General features: G+C 51.8%; 1 protein-coding gene across 1 annotated transcript in view; it reads right to left on the bottom strand.

Moving 5' to 3' along the window:
* Positions 1–8,086, bottom strand: part of Grasp (GRP1 (general receptor for phosphoinositides 1)-associated scaffold protein) — an 8,366-nt gene extending 280 nt beyond the window's left edge. The window contains exons 1-8 of the mRNA XM_013018681.1: positions 7,775–8,086; positions 5,715–5,764; positions 3,849–3,903; positions 3,644–3,746; positions 1,881–1,974; positions 1,711–1,777; positions 1,512–1,578; positions 4–243 (exon numbers count right to left, since the gene is read on the bottom strand). Of these exons, the coding sequence (XP_012874135.1) occupies positions 4–243; positions 1,512–1,578; positions 1,711–1,777; positions 1,881–1,974; positions 3,644–3,746; positions 3,849–3,903; positions 5,715–5,764; positions 7,775–8,017 (919 nt within the window). The 5' untranslated portion in view covers positions 8,018–8,086. The remainder of the gene's footprint in view (positions 1–3; positions 244–1,511; positions 1,579–1,710; positions 1,778–1,880; positions 1,975–3,643; positions 3,747–3,848; positions 3,904–5,714; positions 5,765–7,774) is intronic.
* Between the last annotated feature and the right edge of the window lie 8,708 nt (positions 8,087–16,794).

Genomic DNA, 16,794 nt, shown 5'->3' on the forward strand with positions numbered 1-16,794 from the left:
CGGGGGGCAGCGGGGGCGGCAGGGCAGGGGGGTCGGCACCCCGAAAGAAGCAGGTGTGGTAGACAGCGGCGGCGTCGTCACCGGGGTCACCCCGGGTCCGCCGGGCACCCCCGCGGGGACCTCCTCCAGGAGCAGAGAGCAGCGGCCCGAAGGGCAGCGAGCCGGGGAGCAGGCCTGCGCCATAGAGGCAGGAACGCACGGACTCCAACGTGTCGTAGATGCTCGGGTCCTTCACCACTAGCCCTGTCAGGGCAGCAGATATCAGGGAGGGTCCCCAAGTGAGGCCTGGGATCCGAGGGCCAAGGTGGGAGGTCTAGGTTCTGTCTGTTGACCCCCCCTCCCCCGTGGTCCTGGCCTCCAAAGCCTCAACTTCTCTCATCCGAAAGTAATGGGTAGGGTACGCTGGTGGCGCACACTTGTAATCCTAGCTACTCAGGAGGATGAGATCTTGAGGATCGAGATTCAAAGCCAGCCTCGACAAAAAAACTCCGTGGCACTCCTATCTCTAATTAACCATCAAAACAAAAAAGCTGGGCATTGTTTAACAAGAAATGTATCGGGCTGGGAAGGTGGCTCAGTGGTAGAGTGCTTGCCTTGCATGCATGAGGCCCTGGGTTCGATTCCGCAGCCCCACATAAGCAGAAAAAGCAAGAAGTGATGCTGTGGCTTAAATGGTAAGAGTGCTTGCTAGCCTTGAGCCCAAGAGCTGAGGGACAGCACTCAGGCCCAGAGTTCAGGCCCCACTACCAAGAGAAGGAAAGAAAAGAAAGGAAGGAAGGAAGGAAGTCATCTGACATATAATGTAACTCCTCCATACATCAGCTTTATAGTAATAAGCTGGCAGTGGAGCTGTAACTCAAGTGGTAGAGAGCTAAAAAAGCTCAAGGACTTCACCCAGGCCCTGAGTTCAAGCCCTACAACTGGCACACACACACACACACACACACACACACACACACACACACACACAATCAATCAACTGAATTCTAAACTCAAGCTCCTCCTCTCCTGGTACGAAGGCTTGAACTCAGGGCCCGAGTGCTATCTTTTAGCTTTTTTACTCAAGGCAAGCGCTCTATCAAAAAGGCCACAGCCTTTTTGGTAGTTAACTGGAGATGAGAGGCTCACAAACTTTCCTTCCTAAGCTGACTCTGAATCATGATCCTCTGGTCTCAGCTTTCTGAATAGCAGTGAGGATAACAGGCTGAGCCACTGTGGCTGGTTTATGAACTCAAATCTTTCCAAGGACCACTTATGACAGGAGGGCCACCAACAGGATTGAGAAGCTCTATGCAGCTGGAAAATAGAGGTAATACAATGTCACATTTTGCTTCATATGGCAATTGTGAAAACCAGGATGTTCAGCAGCCCAGGCCTGTGTGGTGCCCAAAGTAGTAGCTCAGCAAACCCTTTGTCGTTGTGGAGGGAACAGAAGCCCAGTAGCTGGCAGGGATGGCAGACTGGGGGGTCTACACAGAGTAGGCAGCCCCTCCCCACCCCAATCCACTCACCATGCACCAGCCGCTGCTCCTGCACCATGAGGGATCTGTACTCTCCCCACTTCTCGTACAGGGTTTGCTGCAAGACACACACCCCCACCCAGCGTCAGGGGGACTTGCTTAACCAGGGATCAAAGAGGTTTCCAACACAGGAAGGAGCCCTAAGAGGGCAGGGGGGTGGGTGGGGGCTAGATGCTCATGTGCCCCTTACCTTCAGGTATTGTAGGCGAGCCTCCAGTTCTGCCTTCCGGATTGATGTTCCATACAGAGTTTCCAGTCTGAAGAATTGAGGGAGCAAAGGGGGAGTGAGCCCACGGGCTCACTTGATTGAGCAACTAAGTTCAATCAAGAACCCTCAGGTGCCATGGCTCCTAGTCATACCTCAGAACATTGCCAGATGCCTTGATGATGTCGACAATCTCCCGATGCCGGATGCCTTCCACATTCAGTCCATTGACACTGGCAATGGTGTCCCCTGCCAGGCAGAGAGGAGGTCAGCATCAGCTCCACAGGGCATGAGGGAAGAATTCAGATCCCTATGTTGGCTAGGAAGGGATGGGTAATAACCTCAAGGAACACTCGTGTGTGTGTGTGTGTGTGTGTGTGTATTTGTGTTTGTGTGTGTGTGTGTGTGCGCGTGCATGCATGCACGCGTGCTAATCCTGGGGCTTGAACTCAGGGCAAAGGCACCACCCCTGAGCTTCTTTTGCTCAAGACTAGTGTTCTACCACTTGTGCTACAGTTCCACTGATAAGACTTTCCAACCAGAGCTGGCTTTGAACCAGGATCATCAAATTTCAGACTCCTGAGTAGCTAGAATTACAGGGGTGAGCCACCAGCACTTGGCCTTCAAGGAATACTCTTGAACTCCCTCCCTCCCCCATGCAAACGTGTAGAAAGACCTTCTCGATATCACTTTTACTCTGTCCAATGGTGGTACATGCTACCACAATTCACCAAGGTACATGCCTGTAATCTCAGCTATTTGGGAAGCTGAGACAGGAGGATTCCAGGTTCGAAGCCAGCCTTGGTAATTTAGCAAAACCCTATCTTAAAATTACAGGGCTCAGCTGGGAATGTGGCTTAGTGTTAGAATGCTTGCCTAGCATGCTTGAAGCCCTGGGTTCGATTCCTCAGTACCACATAAGCAGAAAAAGCTGGAAGTGGCACTGTGGCTCAAATTGGTAGAGTGCTAGCCTTGAACAAAGAAGCTCAAGGACAGCACCCAGGCTCTGAGTTCAAGCCCCAGGATTGGCAAAAAAAATAAATAAACAAATGAATTGTAGGACTCAAGAGTTCTTGCCTAGCATATGCAAGGCCCTGGGTTCAATCCTTAAAATCACAAAGAAAACAAAAACCAAAACCAAAAAGTCATTTTCTCTCTGTCTACAGAGTCCACTAGTTTACCCAGGCCTGGAGTACTTCAGCCTAGGTACCAGGGTACAACAGGATGCATTAAGCACCCACATATTCACACCCTTAGGTAGGTCTGTCCCCAAAGGCTAAGCCCTCCTAGGCCCCTGGACTGCTCCTAGAGTTTCTGTGTAGCTCATACCTAGGGGGGCCAAGTGCCAATGGCTCACATCTGTAATCTTAGCTACTAGGGAGGCTGAGATATGAGGATCAAAGCTCAAAGCCAGATGGGGAAGAAATTTCTGTAAGACTCTTATCTCCTGAGTAGCTAGGACTTTAGATGGAAGCCATCATTTCCTTCTTAAGAGGATATAACGTAGGTACGCTAGTTTGAGCTGTGTTGGGGCAGGGTAGACCTTTCTGGTTCATATCAAATATACAGTGGAATGCTGCTCCTGTTCCTGCCCCAGCTCCAGCCCATGCTGGGTTGTCAGATTGCCAGGAGGAGGCAGATCAACAGCACAGCAGTAACATCACCATTTACTAGACCTTGGCTCTGTGCCCAGAGAGCACCCCCCACTTTGTGGTGCTATGCCGTAATGATGTGTTGTTACCCCCATTTTGCAGACAGGACTGTGCAAGATCACATTTCCATAGATTCCCAAACCTGGATTCTGTCCATTTACTCCCTGGCCTTCTCAAAGTAGAAGGGTTGATTTCAGGAGCGATTTCTCACACCTCTTAAAGTCATATCCTGCCCCAGTGCCCTGTTGTCTGGGCTCTGGCCCCACCTGGCGTGAGTCCAGCCAGCTGGGCAGGGCTGGACTCATGAACTCGGCAGACAAAGGTCACCATCTCCACACGCTGTTCCTCTCGGTGGTGAAGGCCATAAGTCTATAACGAACAAGGGGACCCTCAGTCTGAGGACAGGCAGATCCATCTGTCCCTCAGGCTGGCCTCCTGACCCCTAACCCCTCCATGCCCCGTTTTTCCCACCTGGATCTCAAAGCCAAAAGTCTGGTTATCCTCCTTCTCCAAAGTCAGCACCTTCCTGCAGGAGACACAGGGGTCAAGACTAACAGAAGTTTGAAGCATGGCAGAGCCAGGTGGTGCACACCCATAATCCCAGCACACAGGAGGCTGAGGCAGGAAGGTAGTGAATTCCTGGTCAGCCTGAGCTATGTAGACAGACAGTTCTAGGCCAGACTGAGCTATGTAATGACATCCTGTCTCAAAAGCCAAACCAAACCAAAGCGATCCAAAACAAAACAAAACAAGCATAAAAAGTAGGAGCGTAGCAATTCCATAGTTTGGTCCCCAAGGAGATGTGGAAGTCTAGATTAGAACAATGCCAGAAGGACCCACAGTTTCCAGTGACAAGTCACTCACAGATTTTTGGAATGTCCTTCCAGACCTAAGTGAAATTAGCCTCAAAGAGCTACACACAGAATAAACCAGACTTTTTCTTTTTCTTTTGTCCTCTTTCTCTCTCTCTCTCTCTCTCTTTGGTCGGGAGGAGGGTGTATAGCATCAGGGATAGCTGGCCCCCAGAGCAGGCTAGTTGCACCCCAGCCTTCTACTGAGCTCCAGGCCACATTCACTGATGAGTTAAGGTCTCAAATTCGGCCCCAGCCAGGAGCCTCTTGGCCCCACCCGTCAGAGGCCAGTCACGAGGGCTCAGCACAAAACCACAGCTGCTCCTCCCAGCTGTGGTGGGGCCAGCCCACCAGATGTGAGGGCTGGGGGAGGGGAGCCTGAGGCCGCCCCTTCCCGCACTGAAGGCCTGCCCGCTGGACACAATGGTCTGGAGCTGCTCCAGATCCTCGCCTGCTGGGGGAGCCCATAGTTTCCTCTGCCCACCCCACCCCCTTCCTTCCCGCCAGCCAGAGGCAGAGTTAAAGCTGTGTTAGAAGGCCCCTTCAAGTCTAGCTGCCTGAGAAAGGCTCTGGAGACCAGGCCCCTCAGCTTCCAGCCTGACCCTCGTTTCCCCACCTCCTGGTACCAACCTCCCACCTCCGATCCCAGTCCTTAACTCGGAATCACAAGTCTTTCCCTGTGTGTCCTGGGGCAGACCTGGAAGTTCCATGTCTGACTTTGTGTTCTTTGGGTTTCTGGAAGGGACAGTCAACGTTTATTGCAAAGGACCAGATGGTAAATATTTTAAGCTTTCTTTGTGGGCCTCATAGGGCCTCTGTCATACATGGATCTTTGTTTCTTTTTTTACAACTCTTGGAAAAAATATATAACAATTGTTAGCTGAATCTGGCCAATAGGCCATGCATGGTTTGCTGATCCAAGTCAGAGGAAGTCAGGACTGAATCATTGAGGGGACATGAGCAGAGAAACCGTGAGCTCCCAGGTCTTGGGCTACTTCTGACTACCTCTGGTCCTCCCTAGCCTGCCACAGAATAATAGGATTATCATACAACTAAGATTTGGGGCTCAAAGCTGGTCATATTCAAGTCTAGTCTTAGTGTGGCGCCAGTTTGCTGGCCTGAGTAGGCTCCGGGGTAAGCCCTGCAGGCCAGGCCTGGGGCAAGCACACAGCTGTCTGCTGCTGCCCTCACTCTCCACCCCTTAAAGATCGTGATCTTCCCGGGGAGGGGGTAATTGACAGGGACTGGGGGTGGCTGAGGACTACCTCATGAGTCAAAAGTCCCCACCTCCTTTCTCTGCCACCCCTACACAGAGTGTGCACCCCACCTGCCCCTCATTCCCAGTGGGGGAGCCATGGGGAAGGGTGGAAGAATGACACCCTGGGCTGGGTTAAATGCTGTGTGTGTGTGTGCAACACCCCCCCACACTCCACCCCAGCATCTCATCTTTTGGACCACCACAGGGGCTGGGATGGGGGTGACTCACCGCTGCTGTTCAGGACTCTGACTGAGGTTCTTCCAGCGGAATCCTGAGCCCTGGGGCAGGAAGACAGACAAGAGAGACAGGTGAGAGGGGGCTGTCCTTGAGCAGAAGCTGCCAGCCACCCTCTAGGAAGTCTTTCACCTGGGCTCCAGCTCTGGATACAGCACTCCATTTCCCACCTGTCTGCCCTTTCCCTGTCCCACACCTGTTTAGGTTCTGATGTATCTTTACTGAATGCAATTATTAGTATTCCCTCCAGGTTTGACCCCTGACTCCTGGGACCTTGGGGACACAGCTGTCTTCCTGTGTCTGAGATGACTCCTTGAGGTTTATCTTAGAGGTTTCATGACCCTCTGAGTCCTGGATCATGACCCTAGAATGGTCTTCACCCACCCCCATGGGACCCATGTCTGTAAGGGCTTGGCCTTCCAGACCCTAAAAGCTGAGGCTTGGGCTTTTCCCTAGCAAGATTCAAAAAGGGGTAGGGAGCCCACAGGCTTCCCTAGCAAGGCACTCCAAGACCCCCTGCCAGAGGAGTCCCCATCTAATGACCAAGTGAGTGACTTGGGAGAGCTGAGACAGAGGCCCAGGCCTGAAGAGATGACAATCAGCTTGGAATGTGGCAGAAGAGGTGCTAGTCTGCTTCAGAGACCAGTTGTCGATCCTTGCTGCAGGTACCTTCAGCCATTCCTGGGTCTCTCAAAATTACCATGTATTTTCTGGGACACACACACACACACAAATCTTAGAGGCCAAACTTGTGTCACTATACTTAAGGAGTGACAGTGTGGGTTCTTTGGGGGAGAAGAGGTGACAAAGCTGAAGACCCTTGTCTCTTCGGGGCCCTCAATACCCAAAAGCGTTGTCTCTCTTTCCCCAAAATTTGGTACCTGGAGGAAGCCCCATCCAGGACCAGTTCTTTCTCCAAGTGCCCAAACTCCCCAACAGCCAAAGATCTTCCTGCTTGGTGCTAAGGACAATCCGTGCCCTGCATTGCGCTCCAAGACAAGAAAGAGGTGGGGGCTCTCTTAATTCCAGAACCAAAGATTAGCTTGGGGCTATGTGTGCATTTCCTAAATGGGCCAAGAAGGAAGGACTAGGCAGCAACAGAGAGACCCCTTTGTCTTTCAAATGATTTTCATAAAATGCAAATTCTCAACAAGCTGCTCATTGTGTATGGGGGGGGGGACTATGGGAGGGGAGGGGGTGCTGCCTGGAGAAAGGCCACCAGTTCCCTCTCCTTAACCTGGGAGTCGCGGGTCTCTGAGTGCTCAGGTCCTGGAGGCCAGAGGAAGAGCCCCAAGGAGAGGGAGCCGCAGAAGACGGGTGCGGCCCCATCCTTCCTGCCCCTAGAGCGCCCCGCGCCCCCTCCCACCGCGTCCGGTCCTGGCTGAAGTCCAAGGAGCGGTGCCCTCGCACCCACCCCGCACCACAGTTGTGGGGCAAGGCAGTAGGCCCCAAGTTCAGGAATCTGAGCGCCCCTCCGGAAGGGTGTGCTCTCTCGGATCACGTACTTCTTTAAGAAGGGACGGCATGCGGCGCGGCCACCAACCCGGTCTCTCTCCCGCTTGGGGCTCTGGGCACCTTCACTCGTGTGGGGAGAGCAGAGGGATCTAGCCCAACTACAGAAAAGCTCGGGAGAGGGGGTCCTGGGAGCTTCCAGACACTTGGCTCTGGAGAGGCAGGACAGGGGTGTGGGGAACAGAAGGGCGAGGGGCGCACGTAGCCAGGTGGAGTAGGTCTGAGAAAGGGGGTGTTGGGACGGAGTCAAGGCAGAAGAAGAGAGGGAGAAGACTGGGGGGGGACGAGGGCGGAGAGTGGAATTGAGAGATTGGGGGCGGCATGGAGGCGGGGGGCCCGGGTGGGGACGCTTTGCGCCTTCTTGGAGAGGCCGTGGGAAGTCAATTCGGGTCAGAGGGCTGGACAATGTGGGACAATCAGAGGACCCGGCGCAGAGAGTACTGTGTGGAGGAGTGGGAGGGTCAAGCAGGCGCTGGTTGGGGTTCAGCAGGTCCTGAGCATGGGACCCAGAGTACGGAGACTCGGGGCGCAGAAGGACGCACCTTTCGGCGGGGCAGGGTGCCGCCGGACACGGCGAGCGCGCGGTACAGCTCGGCAGGATGGTAGTCCTCCAGCGCCGCGTACAGCTCCTCGCCGGGGGGACCCGGGGTAGCCGCCGCAGCCGGGCCACCCGAGGCCGGGATCGGGGTGGGAGCAGCTTCGGAGTCCGGAGCCCGGCCGGCTGGGTCCGGGGCGGCCGCTGCCTCCTCCTTCTGCTGCAGCTTCCTGAGCCGGCGGAGGGTCATGGCTCCGGCGCCCGGCGCCCCTCCAAGGCGGCTCCGGCTCCCCTCGGTGGCGCTAGAGGTAGCTGGGGGAGGCCAGCCGAGCCAGCCGCGTGTCGCCTCCCTTTATAGGCTCCGGAGCCGCGTGGGGAGCAGCCCGCGGTGGCCTCGCCCCCAGCGCGCAGGCTCCTCCCCCAGCGCGCAGGCTCCTCCCCCAGCGCGCAGGCTCCGCCCACTGGAGGTGGCGCGGGGCGGGGGGGGGGGGGAAGACCGCTGTCCCGGAGCCCCGCCTACGACGTTCGGTGACCTGCCAGTCTTGGGCCAAACTCTAGCGCACCGAGGCACTCAAAGGTCGCAACCTAGCGGCAGATCTAAGCAGGATGGGGCAAGGGGGAAACATGCTATTTTTTTTTTTTTTTTTTTTGCCGGTCGTGGGACCTGAACTCTGGGCCTGGGCGATGTCCTTCAGCTCTTCAGCTCAAGGCTAGCACTCTATCACTTTGAGCCACAGCGCCACTTCCAGCTTTTTCTGCTTATGTGGTACTGAGGAATTGAACCCAGGGCCTCATGCATGCAAGGCAAGCACTCTACCCCTGAGCCACTTTCCCAGCCCCGGAAACATGCTATTTTAGGGCGGGGCCGGGGTCTGTGTGATAACTGGAGAAGGTCTGTGAAGGGCCTTTGCACGAAATTTGAAATTTGGGAATGGATGGATTTAGCAATTCATGCAGAGGGGCACATGAGTGATCACTGCAAGGAAGCTTGGGAGCCCTTAGAAGGTTCCAGCTCCAAAGTAGTCTCCAGTCGGAGACTTTAGGCCAGTGGAGAGAAGTGGAGGGGCTATGTAGGGGAAGAAGGAGAGTGGAGACACTCCTGGACTGACTAGGTAGAAGCCCAACAGGGCATGAGAAGGCCTGAATTTCTCCTCTTACCAATGCCCCAGAATTGCTGAAAGAGGCTGCATAGCACATCTAGGGTAAAGGGAGAAGGTGGAAACCTGAACGCAGGACAGGGATTCTGGCACGTGCTCGCTACGGTCTGGATAGAGTGGTCCCTGATGGATAGACTTCTTCTGGGTTGTGATGCTGGACCTCAGGCCCCCTTTTCCCAGATTGACTCATGGGGTTGGGGGTGTGCCCAAGCAGAGTGAGCACTCAGAATTGATGAGCCATCCACAGACCCTGTCTTAGGGACCATTCCTCAGACTCTGTTACCATGGCTGCCAGGCTGTAGGAGAGGCTGGGATGGCCCAACCCCAGACTTTCGTCAATGGTGCCTGAATAAGAAGTGAGAGAAGGAAGTGGAAGGCCATGTATAGTCACTGTAGGACGTCAGCACAAGCCTGGGCTACACATTCCAACGGGAGCCACTACAGAGTGGCTTGGGCTACACTGTCCCTGTCTCCTTTCTCTAGACTTTCCATATCTGTATGTCAAGGGTGTGTGTGTGTGTGTGTGTGTGTGTGTGTGTGATGGTACTGGGGTACTGGGACTTGAACTCAGGGCCTCTCACTCTTGCTTGGATTTTTCTGCTCAAGGATAGAACTCTACTACTTGAACCACATGTCCACTTTTGACTCTTTGGTGGTTAACTGGAGATAAGTCTCATAGACTTTTCTACCTGGGCTGGCTTCAAACTGTGATCCTCAGACCTCAGCCTCCTGAGTAGCTAGGATTACAGATGTGAGCCACCAGTGTCCAGCCCTGCTCGGTTCTTCATCCTGCCTCTGAGCCCTTCTCTTCACCACCTGGTACCCACTAGGTGCTGGGGATAAGGATAGCTTTTGGTCTGGAAGGGAGTGGCATACTGTGCATGTGCTTTGCATAAGGAGTGCAAAGGGGCAGACTCCACACCCACCTAGGGAGGCCAGGCAAGGCTGTCTGTCTCAGTTCACCAGTCTGGCTCAGTCTCACAGACTGTCTCCTGCCTACATCCACCCCCACACCCCTGGGCCCCCGGCCCCACTAAGGTATGGGTGGGTGTGAGTGTTCCCTCCAGCCCTCAGTAATTGCACAAGTCCAGATGGCAGGATGTATGTGGGGTGGGAGGCAGGGGAGGCTTGGGCACTGTGGAAGCTGAGAGCTCCCTCCCTCAGGGCCCTCCTGTCCCACCTCCTCCTTGGACCACCAAGTGGCCATCAGCTGAGGGGCTGAGAGGGTGTCAGTGGGGAAACATGGGACTCTATTGTGAGCATTAGCACAGATGGACCCCTGGACCGTCTGTTGCCTCTTCCTGACAGACTGGCATCTGTGGCGGGGGAAGGGAGGGGTGGCAAAGGCAGAGGAGCAATAATTTCTTTTGTACTCATTCCAGTGCTCATCCCTGAAGGGACCCCACAGCACTCCTAGTCCAAACTCTTCCGTAAAGGATCCACAGAGTCATCTCCTTGCCTGAAGCCTGCCCAAGTGGCTTCATTTGTGTCTAGCAAGCCTGACTACAGTTCTCCTTCAGGTCAGTATGGAGGTGGGGTCCCACTTCCCTGCTCACTCGCTTCTCGGTTTATGCAGGTGAGAAAGTCTCCCTGACTTTAAGTGAGAGGACACCAGGAGAAAAGAAGTTCACACCTCAGTTTCCTCCTCCACAGGGCAGAAAAGTACTAGAGAACTCCAGAGTAAGGATGAACTCAAAAAAGCCATTTTCTCCTATCCTTTGTGTTACTTCCTTAAATCCTGAGGTTTCAGAGCCAGAAGGGGCCTTATACTCCGGAAAGAACAGCTGTGGCATAAGTGTTTATGTCACAGAGGTGAGGGAGGGAAAGACTCCAGTAGAACAGGCTGGGGAACCCGGGAGTCCTGACTCATACCACTAATTCAGTCCCTGAATCCGTGCTTGCTTCATCCCCAGTTTTTCCAGGAAGCGATGGAGCGGGGAGGGGGGAGGGGGGGGCGAATGCCACACTACAGAGTGGTAACGCCCTCTGCTGGTCATGAGATTGATGGTGAAAAAAAAAATCTTCAAACCAAAAGGTTGGCTGGCTGGTGCCAGGTACCACCTGTACTTCCAGCCACATTTTAGGATGGGTCAGACACAGTCCTTGTAGCTCCCAGGAGAATTCGTCCAGCTGGCCACAGTTGTGGAATCTCACACTTGTCAGGGAGGAAGCTGTCTCTGTGTGCAGGACTCTGCTTCTGCCTTGCTCCGGGTGAAAGGGCGGCAGCTGCTGGCCTTCTCAGGGCAGCAACCTTCCCATGCCACAGTGGGCATGAGGCGCCAGAGTCCCTGCCTTCCCACGCTCTCCCCCACCCCCTCCTGAGTCCCAGTCTTTGCTCCAGCATCTGTTTTTCTCATCCAATCTGCTGCAGCCCTTTCCAGCCTGGGGGGGGGGGAGCTTTCTGCAGGCTTTCTGTAACTTCATGTACCAGCCCACTCCCCCTCCACGCCTCCTTGCAAATCCCCCATGGTCAGGACTCCTGAGACATCTGTCCTCCATCTGTGTATGATTCTCAGGCAGGTTTCTCTCTTTGGATGAGCTTGAAGGTTTCTCTTCCTCTGGTTCCAGCTGTCCTGGCAACCAACATTCAGGATGGGGGCTCGGGGAGGGAGGGATGGCCTGGATAGGGACTTTGGGTAGTAGGGGAGGGGGAATGGTGAATGGTAAGGTCAGATACCATCCCTTCTTTTCTGGAAAAGCATTTACTCGGACACCCACTAGTCAACAACCCCTGTGGGAGAAATGAGGAGGGCTGACTCTTGCCCCCCAATGGACCAGCTTAAATTCTGGGACCGCATCAGGAAGTTGAGTCACTTGAGCCCAGAGCTGTACAAGTTTAGGCCTCTGGAGTCTCATTCTGTCTCAGGCTTCTAGCATAGAGCTAGAGGATCCAGGACTGGTCAGGTCAAAGAGCTTGCTGGAGCTCCTCTCTGGGTGTTGATGCGGCAGGCAGAAGAGGGCCTGGGGCTCAGCTGGTTCTCTGGTTTGTTAAGGAATGAGGGGCTGGGCCTCCCATTGGATGACATCAGCTCTTGCAGGAGGCATGGACAGCTGGTGGGCAGCTGGCTGGGCAGGGAGTGATTGTTTTTCTGAATGGCTCCTGTGGCCCAACAATTCTCGTGGTCTGTGTTGGTGCTGGTGTTCTGCTAGGGGAGAGTGTCTACCTACAGGATTGATTCAGTACAGCTCCAATGATCTGAGAGACTGGAGTAGAAGGCAGGTGGACATAGCAGTTTGTGTTGGATGTGGGTAACTCTTGGTCTTTCCCACCCTATTGGATGGGGGTTGAGGGAGTGTGTCTCTACCTACAACAAGTTAACAAGTTGACTTGGTATGAGGAAGGGAGGCAAACTCTAGTTTTCATCACAGCATTTCTGAAGAAATGGAATATGTATGATCTTACCCCTTAATGTCAGTATACTCTTTACTCAAGGTAAAGATCAAAAATGACAGTTCTGAGGGCCCCTACCTGCCCAGCAAACATACTGCTCAAGTTGCTTAATCCCTGTTTTCCTCTCCAAGACCAGCAGTGTGCATCACCCTTCCCAGTCTCCAAACACAAGACTACCAGGCTGAGACTGTCTTATTAATGCCAGGCTGGATTTGGCTCCCGTTTCCCACAACAGTTCCATCTGGTCATTCCCCCCACCTGAGTACTCTGCCATTCAGTACTCTGCATGGCCTCCCAAAGGCAGACACCCAAAGATAAACATGACCTCATCATGTGCAAACCTCCCTACTATGTTCTGAATATTGGTGTCCCTCAAAATTCTATGTTGGAACTCAGTACTTAATCATATTAATATAGGGCCTTTAGGGAGTGATTAGGTAAGAGTCTGTTAACATGAATGGAGTCAGTGCACGCATAAAGGAGGCTGAAGGGGGCCTGCTTCCCCGTCTTGCCTGGTGAGGATTTGTAAGGCATGATCTGTGATGAACACACTGAGTCTGCTGGTGCTTTGAACTTGGATTTCTCAGCCTCCAAGAAAAGTGAACAATAGAAATTTATGCTCATAAATTATCCAGTTTAATATGTCCACCCATACACACCCTGGGGATGGAACCCAGGGCTTCTCACATATGGGCAAATACTCTACCACTGAGCTATACACCAAGCCCTAAGGTGGTAATAATAATAATTATTATTGTATGCATATTGATACAGGGGCTTAAACTCTAGACTTCTCACTTTTGCTTGCCTTTTTCCATTCAAGGCTGGCATTCTACTACTTGAGCCACATATCTACTTTTTTTTTTTTGCTGGTTAATTAGAGATAAAGAGTCTCATGGACATTTCTGCACAGACTGGCTTTGAATGCAATCCTCAGGTTTTAGGATTAAAAGCATGAACCACCAGCACCCAGCTAATTTATTGTTATTGTTATTATTTGGTGGCACTGGGGTTTGAACTCAGGACCTTGTCTTGCTAAGCAGGTGCTCTACCACTTGAGCTATGCTGCCACTCCCCTACCCCTTACCCATATATTTTTTTTTGGGTCCGGTCGTGGGGCCTGAACTCTGGGCCTGGGCGCTGTCCCTCAGCTCTTCAGCTCAAGGCTAGCGCTCTACCACTTGAGCCACAGCGCCACTTCCGGCTTTTTTCTTTCTGCTTATGTGGTGCTGAGGAATCGAACCCAGGGCCTCATGCATGCAAGGCAAGCACTCTACCACTGAGCCACCTTCCCAGCCCAAGGCAACTCTTCTTGACTTAAGCCTCCTTCCCAGTCAGCAGAGCAGTGCCTCTCCCAAAACAATGCCTGTCTTCACTCCAACCTCCCGTTTCTCCTGTGGTTCCCAGTGTTTCATCTGTTCTTGTCATAGTGCTTTACCTCTCTCTCCATCACAGCCATTGTTCACTAGGATGACATCGCTTCTTTTCTTGGATACCTCCCCTGTCAGCTCCATGACACTTGGGGTATCATATGAGATTTGCTGAAATCTACCTTTTTGTCTCTCAACAAATCTAATCTCTCCATGGTAAAATACTTCTTCTCATAGTTTCTTGGGCCCCTGCTCAACTTTTTGTTGTTGGTGGTGGTAGTTGTAGGGCTTGAACTCAGCACCTAAGTGCTGTCCCTGAGCTTTTTTCCTCAAGGCTCACGATCTACCACGTTGTTCCACAGTGCCACTTCCAGTTTTCTGGTGGTTAACTGCAGATAAGAGTCTCATGGACTTTCCGGCTGGGCCGGCTTTGAACCATGATCCTCAGTTCTCAGCTAGGATTACAGGCGTGAGCCACCAACGCTCTACAACTGCTTCTTCTGTGATAATGCCCTTGGATGTTCCCTCAAATAATTAAAAACAAAAATAAAAAACTCCACCTCCTTTAGGGCAGAGATCATGGACTGTTTGTTTTTGTGCTCTGTCTACTGCTTTACACACTAGGGTTGCTCAACAAATAGAGCCTAGCCCATCCAACTGTTCCTGGATTGGTCTTGTCCCATCAGCCCCCATCTATAGCTTCCAAGAAGTCTCAAAAGGATCTAGTACCATCTGCCATATTCCTAAAAGATTACTCTTTCTGACCATAGGACACCCAACAACTTATAAGCTATGGGGTTGTTATTTGATCCGTGCTGGCTATGAAGGTATGTGTTAGATGTGATTAAAGTTTTTATCAGTAGACATTAAATAAAGCAGGACAGCCTCTATGTAAGCTTTTTGTCATTGAAACAGGTACTTAAGATAATCAAGTTCAAAAGGGAGAAGGTTAGTTTAGGTTGGCAGTTTGGAGGTTTCAGCTGTGACTGATTGGCATCATGACTTTGGGCCTGTAAGAGGCAGTACAGGATGGTAAGCATATATAACTGTGAAAGGAAAGCAAAAGAGACTAGTATTCCCATCCTTATTTCCATTGTTTTTCAGTTTTGTTTTTGGTGCCAACACTGGGACCTATCTGTGTCTAAATGAGCACATGTAAGAGTATGTGTCCTGGTCCTGAGGCTTGAACTCAGGGGATTATTCCTTAACTTTTTCACTCAAGGCTGGTGCTCCACTACTTGAGCCACACTTCCACTTCTGTTTTTTGGGTGGTTAATTGGAGATAAGAGTCTCATAGGCTTTTTTTTTTTTGTTCCAGCTGGCTTTGAGCCATGATCCTCAGATCTGTCTTCTGAGTAACTAGAGTTACAGATGTGAACCACTGTGGTGTGGCTCCACCAAGTCCTTATTCTCTCATGATTTCACTTGGCTTTGCCTGATCACTTTCCTTCTTCAGAGTAGGTGGGTACCTTGGGCGGATTGGACAAAGAAGGGCCACACAGTCCCTTCGGTGGCCATTTCCCCACTGACCTATAAGACCTTTCAGTAAGCCCTACCTGCTAAATCCATTATATCCTAAGGGTTCAGTGCCTGACCTTCAGGGACCATACCTAGCACCTTCTCTAAGGTGGTGAGGGTTTCATCATATCAATCCACGAGTCTGAGTCTGTCCTTAGACTCATGACATCAGTCCTTCCCTGGGTCTCTAGTCTGCTGGCCCATCTTGCAAATCTGGACTGGCCAGCATCATGTCTATAGTTAGGTCTCTATATCCCATTGGTTTTGTCTCTGGCAAACCCTATAACCACAGGTCCTAGGTTTGATCCAAACCTTTGTTCCCCTTTTCAAGTTCCCTAGTCAGGCATTTTAGCTCTACTACACCTAATTTTGTTTTGGTTGTATTTAGAAAGCATATTTTCAGGACTGTACCTGAACATATATGGCCTAAGGCTTAGAAATTCAAGATGTAAGAAACAAAATCACAAGTAATATACCATTCAAATTAAATCAGGTCTCCTGTGCCATTGTCTTACCAAGATGAGACAGAGTAACTGCCAAGAGCACCGGAAGAGGTACCAGAATGGCTGCTATTCTGGTTTTCATACTACTAAGGTTGAACTTGCAAACACCTAGAGAATGTCAGGACCATGTCTAATTAGGACCTAATAATTGTCAAGCTGGAACAAAGGACAGGTCTACAGTGACATTTAACGGTAAAAGTTCAAGGTCCTAGTACTGGTGGCTCATGCCTGTAATCCTAGCTACTCAGGAGGCTGAGATTTGGGGATTATGATTGGAAGCCAGCCCAGGCAGGAAGGCTTATTGCCAATTAATCACACACACACACACAAAAAAGCCAGAAGTGGAGGTGTGGCTCAAGTGGTAGAGCACTAGCCTGGATCACCAAAGTTCAGAGACAGTGCTCAGGCCCTGAGTTCAAGCCCCAGGTCCAATACCAAAAATAAATAAAGACACGAGGTCCTGCATTAAGAGGTCAAAATATCAATTGCCATCTGCAGGATTGAGAGAGAAAAAGCTGAGAGATGAGCTGAGTCTTCGGATGACCTTGGGTGCATCAGGCAGTCTGTGGACTCGGTGCAGTTTATGAATTCTGGTGGAGGGTCCGCAACCTGGCTGGCCCAGGGCTTTAGCTAGGTGGGTAAAAACCACAGAGCCATGACAATAGAGTGGCTAAGGAGCCACTGTGAGATCTTGGGCAATTTATTTGACTCTTCTAATCCACAGTGAGAATCACACCCACCTCACATGGTTGTTTTGATTAAGGGAGTTAATACATGTAGAACACATTTTGGCAGAGGTAGGTTTAGAATAGGTATTTTTGCAAATACCAACAGAATGATACATGATGGCTGCCTTCACATATGGTGTCCTTACACGAAAAGGCCTTTTAGCTGCTCTGAAACATCTTCAGAAGGTACATGGCTGTCTGGTCCTTTCTCCCACTGCAACCTCTAGATAGGAGCAGTTGTGTTAAAATTCAAAGGCAGTCACCTGGTGGGGGTACAGGAGGGGAGTTGGATACCTGGTGGACAAGATAATCCTCAGGGTACCATTTTGTAACTTGAGACTCTATCCTTCTAGCACTTGT

This window comes from Dipodomys ordii, unplaced genomic scaffold (assembly GCF_000151885.1).
Source record: "Dipodomys ordii isolate 6190 unplaced genomic scaffold, Dord_2.0 Scaffold42, whole genome shotgun sequence".
Classification (NCBI taxonomy): domain Eukaryota; kingdom Metazoa; phylum Chordata; class Mammalia; order Rodentia; family Heteromyidae; genus Dipodomys; species Dipodomys ordii.